General features: G+C 37.3%; 1 protein-coding gene across 2 annotated transcripts; it reads left to right on the top strand.

Annotated features, from left to right (window-relative positions):
• The first annotated feature begins 3300 nt into the window (after positions 1–3300).
• Positions 3301–8523, top strand: LOC101891755 (isoleucine--tRNA ligase, cytoplasmic). 2 transcript variants are annotated; one of them, XM_005183237.4, is made up of 5 exons: positions 3301–3422; positions 3490–3690; positions 3901–4519; positions 5309–6786; positions 6844–8523. In XM_005183237.4, exons 2-5 carry the CDS (start codon positions 3521–3523, stop codon positions 8270–8272), a joined length of 3696 nt encoding a protein of 1231 aa, XP_005183294.1. In that variant the 5' UTR covers positions 3301–3422; positions 3490–3520; the 3' UTR covers positions 8273–8523. The 2 variants fall into 2 exon arrangements, with proteins under 2 accessions (XP_005183294.1, XP_058985051.1); XM_059129068.1 differs by having other exon boundaries at positions 3361–3690.
• The last annotated feature ends 2927 nt before the right edge of the window (positions 8524–11450 follow it).

The raw sequence follows: 11450 nt of genomic DNA, 5'->3' as shown, positions 1-11450 counted from the left end.
GAATTTACCATTCAAAATTTTGAAGTACAAAAATGTTTTGAAGGTTCATATCAAAACTTGTGTTGGTGCGACTACCCGCATTATTGTATTATGGAATTGACGTTTTGAGTGATATTAACTATAGGTTTGTCTGTTTTAATTTTACTTTAAAAATTGTGTATCAACCTATTTTTTTGGAGATGATACATACGCAAACATCTCGGCATAGTAGCAACGCATGGTAGAAGAATATAGGTAGACGCATCGACACAGCTGCTAGGACAGTAAACTGTCAAACCAAATTTGCAATTGAAAATGTTGAATGAAAAATTATTTAAATTTGTAAAAATTGTTGAAAAACGAGTATTATAATATCCTCCGAATGACGTCGTATAAGAAAACATATAAAAATCTACTTATATTTGAAAAGAAATTTAAAAAATGTTGACAGATCAATGCTCCCAAGCGTTGATGCATCTACCTGTATTTTTCTACCATGGTAGCAACGTAAGTATCTAGAATCGTGGATTAATTTTTTTTATTGTCCGGAACAAAAGCAATATTTTTTTTCTATTTAAATAATTAAGTTACAAAAAATCGACAATAGGTGCTTCTTAAATATTTTAGTACTGCAATTTTTATACCATTCACGTTAAAAAGTGTATATTAACTTTGTCATTCCGTTTGTAACATCTCTAAATATACGTCGTATACTAAATCGATTTAACGCTGTACGTCTGCCTGTCTGTCTGTCTATCTGTCAATCTGTCGGTCTGTTGAAATCACGATACAGCCCACATTATTTGGTATTGAAAATGATGATATATCGGTCCACCTCCCGATATTCGGTATTTTAATGATTTTCGCCACATTTTTCTACGGATTTGTGCAAAAATTTGTATTTTTAGGTCATAATGTCGATGGCAAAACATTGTATATATACCTTCCGATAATCGGTATCATAATGATTTTCATCACATTTTTCACGAATTTCTCTAAAAATTGGTATTTGTAGTTCATAATGGGTTCTAGGTTCGGTGGTGAAACTTTGTATGTGTAGATCCACGTTTTCCTATAACGCACATATAACGATACCCACCGAAATTCGGTATTTCGATAATCCTAGTTACATTTACCCACGAAATTGTTTCGAATGTGGTATTTAATAAGATTTGGTAGATGACATTCCTTGAAGTACAAAATTGCCTATATCGGTTCCCGTTTTGGTATGAACCCCGTATAACGGCCTCACCTATTTTATAGTTTTTTGAAAAGTTTAACAACATTATACAAAAGGTCCTACTGGTATTTGTTGTTTGAAGTGGAACACGCTTGAATTCAGATACTCTTATAAAAAATCGTTTAATTTACCAAATGGTGGAGGGCATTAAATCTTCGGACCGGTTGATCTTAAAGGTAAGTATACATAAGCAGCTCGACATCATGGCTAGGCACATTAATGTGAAATTATAATAGAAAACGACAGCAGAATGTGAGTGCTGCTCTGGCATTCCTTTATGATGTGTCACATTATATGCCATGTAAAGACTTGAAGCTGTTTATGTACTTTCACCTTCTTTAATGCCAAATGTTGTGGATTTTTTTGATGCAGAAAATCTTGAATTTTGAGTACTAAAAGATATGAAAAAAATACACCTTGGCATCATGGTATGGTGACATATCATAAAGGGATTCCAGAGCCGCAACTGAACTATACCGTAGTTTTTCCTTATAATTTGTCATTAGCATGCCATCATCCCGATTTCAAAATTAAATTCCATAGCGAATGCGTCACGTAAATTTTTAATCATAAACCCAGCGCATATTTATTTGGCTATGGAATTAACATTTGAGATCGTGTGGGTTTCGTAAATCTAAACGCACTTTAAGAACCGAGCATTAAAGTTATTTTAAAATAATCGTGCATTTAATACAATTTGTTAATATCAATGCAATGAAGGTAACCTTATTTCAAATTAGCATTCCCAGCTCTGAATTTTCTGTAATGTACTTTGTCGCATTTTAATGCATAAAAAACAGTTCCCATCTCTGATTTTGTCTGTATACAATGGATTTAGAAATATAGATTTTGACAATGAAATGTTGTCAAATGCATAAATTTGAAAAAAAATGTAAACATATGATTATTTGACTTTACCTTTTTAATTCTACCATGGTTAATATAGTCATATTTTTGTTTTCTAAATGTAATGGTATACTATATACATTATGAATAGCGATTCCTCGAAGTATTACAAGATTTGAACAGGCAGCCGACAATTATAGTTGTGTTCCAGTACTTTTTTAGTAGTAAAACTAGCAGAAGAGAGAACAGTTCGAAATGTCATTCTCAATTAGGTGTGCTCAAAAAATAAGGGAACGGAAAATTAGCAGAAATGCGATAAAATGGCAAAATTCAAAATTCCAAAAGGAAACAGTCTAAATCGGACTGGTGTACCCTTACTGAAATGGACGCCAAAATTTAAAAAAATGAGTATTGAAAATAAGTTGAAATTAATAATTATTTTTGAATGCTGGTTATTTAGAAAGTTTTGTTTCAGAATGCGTTGAAGAGTATTTAGAGGTGGAGTTTTCTCAAATCCCAACCGCGGAGAAGCTGACATGGTTGGAGCCGCCGGTTTAATTAAGTCTGCTAGAAAACTAAATGCCACAAGTTGGGAAGACAGCCAACCTAAAAAATAAAAAGAACATGTTCAGTAATAAGCGAACATCATTGATTTTTAGCTTAATTTTTCTATTAACCTTTCACTAATTTTGCACTGTTTTCCAATACGTTTTCTTCGTCTGATTCCTCATTCAGGTTGAAACATTTTTCAACCTTGTTAGCCCTGCCAATTAAATGTCAAATTTACAATTTGCACATTTCTGCTCGGCCAAATTCATGTAGCTAAAACAAGCAGAAATGTGCACCACTCAGCGCCATTTTTTTGTCGAGAGGGTTGCAAGTTTTGCTAGTTTTTGGAGTACGGGAACGCGTTTTAGCAGAATTAGCACTAATTAGTACTAATTTGTAGGTTCTGGAACACAACTTATATATTGAGAGAAAGGATATGAAATAATTTCAATTAAGAAGTTTAGGAATTTTGTATTAAATAAACCAAAAGTCTTCATTTTTGATATGAAAATAATGAATGCAAATTAATTTTTTAATAATTTTTGTAAAAATAAGTGAATTTTTATATGTTTTCTTACACAAAACAATTGTTTATTATGATGCAATTACCTGTATTCGTCTACCGTGGTATAACGCAAAATATGACTATAATTCGCCCAACTCATAAACTTTTGCATTTTTTATGCGAGCTTTCGACAACCCTGCCGCACGCCAATATCATAAGGTCGAACTGCTGTCAGTTTACTTAAATTTTTGTCACGTTGCTGGTTTGACGGGAAGGTTTTTGTGCTCCGGCATTTTTTGCAAAGTAATAAAAATCAAATACTGAATAAAATAATAAACAAACAGCATTAAAACAATAAAACATTTTCAAGGCATTAACGGAAATAAACAAAACAAACAAATATGGTGGCAAATAAAAGTGCCAGCGTTTCGCCTGAACGGCTGACCAGAGAAGATGTGTGTCGAGTCCCAGAAACCATTTCATTTCCTGCCGAGGAAGAAAACATCCTAGATGAATGGAAGGCCAATAAGACATTTGAAAAATGTATGCAGATATCGAAAGGAAAACCAAAGTAAGTATGGCATGGTGTTGTTTGCGAAGTATATTGCATCATTTACTCCGCATTGCAAGCAATATCTTACGAGTTTGGGGTTTTTGTACATAGATATGTGAGTGTGTTGGCAATTGCGGTGAGTGAATGGTATATGCGTAAATGTGTGCGCCGCTCTGTGTGAATAATGTGACTCAACAAGTTTGGTATTCTTCGTTTCTTTTCTCTTAGATATACTTTCTATGATGGCCCTCCATTTGCCACGGGTCTACCTCATTATGGTCATATATTAGCCGGTACGATAAAAGACATTGTTACCCGCTATGCATATCAGCAGGGTTACCACGTGGATCGTCGTTTTGGCTGGGATTGTCACGGTTTGCCGGTCGAATTTGAAATTGACAAAACCTTGAACATCAAAGGCCCCGAAGATGTGGCCAAAATGGGTATTGCTGCCTACAATGCTGAATGCCGGAAGATTGTAATGCGTTATGCCAATGAATGGGAGAGCATTGTGACGCGTATGGGTCGTTGGATTGATTTTAAAAACGATTATAAAACCCTGTATCCATGGTATATGGAATCTATATGGTGGGTTTTTAAGCAGCTATACGACAAGGGTTTGGTATACCAGGGTGTCAAAGTAATGCCTTATTCAACGGCCTGTACAACGGCTTTGTCGAATTTTGAATCCGGCCAAAATTATAAGGAAGTTGTAGATCCCTGTGTCGTTGTTGCCCTAGAGGCTATTGGTAATGAAAATACCTATTTCTTGGTATGGACGACCACACCATGGACACTGCCATCGAATTTCGCATGCTGTGTTAATCCAAATATGATTTATGTTAAGGTGAGTGCAAATTTTTCAAATTGTTAAAAACATATTTTAACATGCCGTGTTGAATGAATTTAGAATGCACTTTGAGTATTTTCTTTTGTTTCACGCTGCGTTATCGTATGTTTCATCAGAATGCAAATGGTCGATAATATATGCATTAAACAATTCTTGTTCCTAGGGTCACCGGGTGGCATTTATATTTGCAGTTGGTAACACAAGAACTTGAAAGAATATCAGCGCTATGTGTTTATTATTTATGTTTTCATAGATATAGTTTGAAGTATGACTTATTTGGGATTATCACGTGTTTAGATCTGGCCTAACAATAAGACGTATAAATGCTATACTAAAAACAAGCAATTAAGAGACTTGTTTGGAATGGGATTTCTAATCATTCTAATTAGAAAATGCAAATTCGGGAATCACGTTTCAAAAATACTGCTACTTAATTTTCAGAGAGACACTACGTCGATCATATTGAGTTATTCGACCACGCTGGTCATTTTCAAATGCCAATGAATACGAATTTTTAAATTATTTTATAAACACAAGTCGGAAACTACATCGTTAAATGAAAATAAATAACAAGACCTTGTCAGCTTTTCCACATATCTTCGGAGGAGTGTTATACAGCCCATTAAAAATCCCATTAAAAAATATTTTTTTGAGTCAACAGAAACTTCAAATGTTATCCTCATCGTCTAACATCAGCCATCAATCGTTAAAAACTATTGCATACCTTTAGGCATGTTTCAAACTCCCTGATTTTAATTTTGTTTTTATTTTCCTTTTCTCTTCCAGGTAACCGATGTTAAAACTGGTCGCTTTTATATCTTGGCTGAATGCCGTTTGAGCTACGTCTATAAAAACGAATCCGAGTATCAAATTGTCGAAAAGTTTGCTGGTAAAACTTTGGGTGGTGCCCACTATAAGCCACTCTTCCCATATTTTGCCAAACGTGGTGAAGAAGTACGTGCTTTCCGTGTACTCGTCGATGACTACGTTACAGAGGATTCTGGTACTGGTATTGTCCACAATGCTCCCTACTTTGGTGAAGACGATTACCGCGTTTGTTTGGCTGCTGGCCTCATTACCAAATCTAGTGCCGTCATTTGTCCTCTGGATGATTCTGGTCGTTTTACCGAAGAAGTAACCGATTTCAAGGGTCTCTATGTTAAAGAGGCGGACAAACAAATTATCACCTTTTTGAAAAACAGTGGCAATTTGGTATCTTCTGGGCAAGTGAAGCATAGTTATCCATTCTGCTGGCGTTCAGATACCCCCTTGATTTATAAAGCAGTACCATCGTGGTTTGTGCGTGTCGAACATATGTCCAAGAATCTTTTGGCTGCCAGTTCGCAAACATATTGGGTACCAGATTTCATCAAGGAAAAACGTTTTGGTAATTGGTTGAAGGAGGCCCGCGATTGGGCCATCAGCCGTAACCGTTATTGGGGTACACCCATACCGATTTGGAGAAATAACGATGAAATGATCTGTGTGGGCAGCATCAAGGAGTTGGAACAATTGTCTGGCCAACGCATAACTGATTTACATCGTGAATCGGTTGATGCCATAGAAATCCCATCTGCCATTCCCGGCAATCCACCATTGAAACGTATTACCCCGGTATTTGATTGTTGGTTTGAATCGGGTAGCATGCCTTTTGCCCAGCAACACTTTCCCTTTGAAAACGAAAAAGATTTTATGTCAAATTTCCCAGCCGATTTCATTGCCGAAGGTATCGATCAGACAAGAGGTTGGTTCTACACCTTGTTGGTTATTTCAACGGCCCTGTTTAATAAGGCTCCATTTAAAAATTTAATTGCCAATGGTTTGGTGTTGGCTTCCGATGGCCAGAAAATGTCGAAACGCAAGAAGAACTATCCGGATCCATTGGAAGTTGTAACAAAATATGGTGCCGATGCTTTGCGTCTGTATCTCATCAACTCGCCGGTGGTGCGTGCTGAAAGTTTGCGCTTCAAGGAGGAGGGTGTACGTGATATCATCAAGGATGTTTTCTTGCCCTGGTACAATGCCTATCGCTTCCTTTTGCAAAACATTGCACGTTTCGAAAAGGAAGATTTACAAAATAAGGGTCTCTATACCTATGACAAGGAACGTCATTTGAAGAATATTGATAAGGCTTCGGTAATTGACATTTGGATCTTATCTTTCAAAGAGTCTCTACTCGAATTCTTTGCCACCGAGATGAAGGGCTATAGATTGTATACTGTCGTGCCCCGATTGACCAAGTTCATTGATCAGTTGACCAATTGGTAAGTGTTTAAAATTGTCGAATAAAAAGTTTGTCAACAATCGATTTTTCTTTTCAGGTATGTCCGCCTGAATCGTCGCCGCATCAAGGGTGAAATGGGCAAAGATGAGTGCGTACAATCCTTGGACACCCTTTATGATGTCTTGTTTACCATGAGCAAAATGATGGCACCTTTTACCCCCTACCTGGCTGAATACATTTTCAAGCGTTTGGTGTTGTTCCAACCCAAGGGTGCCAGTGAAAACACCGAATCTGTACATTTCCAAATGATGCCTACCTCAAATCGCAAATTCATTCGCTCCGATATTGAAAAATCTGTTGGCCTTATGCAGGCTGTCGTTGAATTGGGTCGTGTCATGCGTGATCGTCGTACATTGCCAGTCAAGTATCCAGTGTCGGAAATCATTGTCATTCACAAAGATCCTAAATGCCTGGAGGCCATAAAGAGCCTTGAAGATTTCATTTTGAGTGAACTGAATGTACGCAAACTGACTTTGAGTTCGGATAAGGAGAAGTATGGTGTCACCATGAGAGCAGAACCCGATCACAAGACTTTGGGTCAACGTTTGAAGGGTAACTTCAAATCGGTAATGGCTGCCATTAAGGCTCTGAAGGATGAAGAAATTCAAAAATATATTAGCCAAGGTTACTTTGAAATTGAAAAGCAACGTGTGGAATTGGACGAGGTTCGTGTTATCTACTGCATTTCCAGTCAGCTTGGAGCCAATTTCGAGGCTCACAGTGATAATGAAGTATTAGTTCTGTTGGATGTTACACCCAATGAGGAGCTCTTGGAGGAAGGTCTAGCCCGTGAAGTCATCAATCGTGTACAAAAATTGAAGAAGAAGGCCCAATTGATACCCACAGATCCCGTTTTGATTTACTACGAATTGAATGCCCCAGCTGCAAAGAAGACCGAAGCCGAGCAAATGCAAAAGGTTATGGGCAAATATAATGCCATGATCAAGACAACCATTAAATCTGAATTCGCCAAGTACAATGCCGAGGAGGCTGGCAAGAAACGTCTCATCATCAGTGAATCTGTGGATCTCAAGGGCATTGATCTCAAACTTACCATTTGCTCAACAGAAGAAGTACAACTGCCCCAATTGAAATGGCTCAATTTGGCCTTGCATGCCGATATACAGCCTCGTTTTGGTAGATCCAATAAGGCCTCACTGCTACTTGAAGATTCAGTTAGCAAGAAGTTCATAACCTATGAACAGTTAAGGAAGGAAGTCGAGGTTCTATTCGGCATCTACGGCATTAATTACCAGCTGTATGTGGTAAACAAACAAAAGGCCGTCGAAGTCAATAGTGTGGATGCCTCTCTCAATGGCAAGCTTTTGATAATTGCCAAGACATCGGAAGGGGCACTTAAATTCCCCCACGATGCCAGGTCGAATATGCCCTATTGCAAATTTGTGAATAAGTCCGGTACTACGGTATTCACTGAAAACCCATTAGGGTTTTCTTTAGCTGCCTGAGCGAAACACAAACGAGAAGAAGACTAAAAGTAGTTGTGTTGCCCCTAAATATATATTCGACATTAGTAGTGAGTGGCTTGTGTTATTTATTTATCCTCCGCATACCCCTCCTCCAATCTTTCCTTATACCTCAATTATGTGAAACATTACCGAAAATGAATTACAGTGAAATATCCGGAGAAATCTTAAAGGTTTTAAAAATACTTAATTTTACAATAAATAAAAATTTGAAAATAAACATTTCACTTGAATTGGCTTTTGTTTGTTGGTTGATGGATTGTATTGGAATTTTATTGGTCTTGTGGATGAAATAAATACATATGCCGACTTTAATATTTAACTTGGAATGAAGCATAGAGGGAATGCTTTTTCCTCTTCGTCCAATTCTGGGCTTTCTAACGGCTCGGTGTTCTTTTGATAACTAAGGTGGAATATAAAACGGTGAAGAATAACATGTCTAGGGTATGTATTGTTTTGAAAATATTTATTAAAAAAATTAAAAAAACTAAATTGTAATGACATGAAATTTGTAAACAGAAGCTTTAATGATATGATTTTAGAACGCTTTTAGAAAGCTTTAACTGTAGTTTTAAACAAATAACAATATATTTTATTTAAATAATATTGATTTTGAGATTTTGTTCTTTTTTTAATTTGTTTTTTTTATTAATGGTATAATTTATTTGGTTAGTTTTTTTAAGTATTTACTTAGTTATAAATAATTTATTATTTATATATGCACGTGTATATTTAATGGTGAATTATGGTGGAAGGTCTACATGTATTTTTGAAATTAATAAACTTAATACAATAAATTTCAAATATTTTAATTTAGATAATTTTGAAGGATAGTTTGAAAAAAAAACGGGTCTTTAATTTGTTGGTGTTGTTGCAAATGGTAACGTTGTCTACTATTTTGAAGGATTTCACTCTCCTCGTTCAGAAAGGAAGCGACTTGTATTGGATGAGTTCATATTGACGTTTTGGTTTTTTGGTTTGGTTGGACAGTTAAGCTCGAACCAGGTATTTCGCTCCCATTTGACCATAAATATAATTCCTGATGAAACCCGGATAAGAATGCCTATCTATGAGATTGTGCTGGACACTGTCGTGTTTGTTCTGCTTATTTGTTACTGGTAGAAATTTTAGCTGAATTCATGGCTGTAATCATTAATATTGAGGCCAGAGTCTGACATGGAAATTTGAAAAATTCCTAGTTGTTGTTGTTGTAAAAACTCATACAGTTGTGTTCATTCTGTTTCCATTTTCCGACTTCATTCAATCTGGTTCTGCCTCTAAGTCCAGTCTCAAAAAGGATGCAACCTGTATGGGTTGAGTCCATAACGAGACAAGAGTTAGGTGAGTAGGCTTGGCTGGATAGCGAAATAGGTGCAGCGTGTCATGTGGGCCTGTGCCACACATCGCTCTTGATCCGGGCCCAGTAGGAATTTAGGCGGCTGCACCATCCGGATCGTAATTGAACCAAAACTACTCGGGATTGTCGGGGCATCCCTCGTTCCTCAGCAGCGACGGGAAGGGGATGGTCTCCTAATACAGTATTCACATTAGAGTGAATACTATTCAGTCCCGGTTGATAGGTCTGTTGATCTAGAGGCTCTCTCTTATACCTCTGCACCTCTCTCTCTAGATCATGAAGGTCTTTCCTTACGTGCCTGGGCGGTGGTTACCTATCCACAAGATGGTGTTTCGGATGACTTTGTCTATAACACCCAAGCAAGTATTGCATTGACAGCATTTTGTTATGCTGTCGCACCGGTAAGACCTTCGCCTCCTCATGTAGGTGGTCGACAGGTGTCTTGAGGAGGCACCCTGTTGCGGTTCTAAGGGCGGTATTCTGGCAAGACTGAATATTTTTCCACTGCGTAGCATAAACGTTGGCGGACCACATCGGAGCGGCATAGTTTACCACAGACCGGCCTATCGCGTTGCAAAAATTCCTAGTAGTTTCCGGGGATGTACCACAGGCTAGGAAAATACAATCAACCCACTCCCAATATAAAAACATGGTTGTACCTCACACCACAAAACACAAAAAAAAAAAATAAAATTAATCCGATATAAAAAATGCTAAGTATGCCTGCTTTGTTTTCCTGTAAGAATTGGTGTGTTCAATGTCATAAAGAAGAAATGGTTTATCTTGTAGGTTTTCGGGACCGAGATAACTTCTGTTTGTTAGTTTAATTTTATTTCTTTTGCAAAAAAAAAAAAAAAAAAAAAAAAAAAACAAGTAAAAAAGCTGTATGTCGGAAATAGAATCAAATTTGAGAATAAGTTTAGATTTGTTCGAATTGGTCACCTTTGGCACGAATTATGGCCTTCAAACGGCCAACGAGACCGTCACACGCTGCCCGAATGTTGCTCTGCGGCATTTTGGCCCATTCCGGGAATCGAAGCGCTTGCTTGAGGACATCGACTCTTTGGTATTTTTTGCTATCCAAAATACTCCAGACGCAATAGTCCAACGGATTGGTATACAGAGATTTTGGTGACCATTTTGCGCTGGAAATGAAGCGTGAAACCTCATTTTATAACCATTCTTGGATGGCGCGTGCTGAGTCCTGCTGGAATGTCCAAGGTCTGCGGCCAAAATGTTTGCGTGCCCAAGGCTTTAATACACCCTTCAAAATATTTTCGCGATAATATCGTCAATTATTCTGATGCCACAGTTGATTAATACGAGCGGAGAGCGACCATCAGCTGTTATGGCGGCCCACGCCATCACTATGGCCGGCGCTTGAGTTCTGGTGGCCAACCAAAGGTGCACATTTTCAGCTGACCTCTTTGGCAAGTAAACACGTTCACTTTTGTTTGTTTACAAACTGCTGGACAACGAATGTTTTCCCATCGGAGAAAATCAAATTCGGCATTTCACCACTCTTTTGGGTCTATTTTCTTTCTGTTGCAGTGTAAGTTGTTGCACTTTTCCGAATTTCTATGGCTTTACTTCGAGCTCATTGCGGACTCTATTGCGTATACGTCATGGTAGAAAAATATATGTAGATACGCCAGCGCTTGGGAACGTTGATATGTCAACAATTTTTAAATATTTTTAGTATTCAAACATAAGTAAATTTTTGTATGTTTTCATTTGCGACGTCAATCGGATGTTATTATAATATGCGTTTTTCAACAATTCTTACGAATTTTATAATTTTTC

The sequence above is a fragment of the Musca domestica genome, unplaced genomic scaffold, assembly GCF_030504385.1.
Source record: "Musca domestica strain aabys unplaced genomic scaffold, Musca_domestica.polishedcontigs.V.1.1 6, whole genome shotgun sequence".
NCBI classification, from domain to species: Eukaryota; Metazoa; Arthropoda; class Insecta; order Diptera; family Muscidae; genus Musca; species Musca domestica.
The sequence above is the reverse complement of the archived record's forward strand: the minus strand, read 5'-3'. Positions and strand labels throughout refer to the sequence as shown.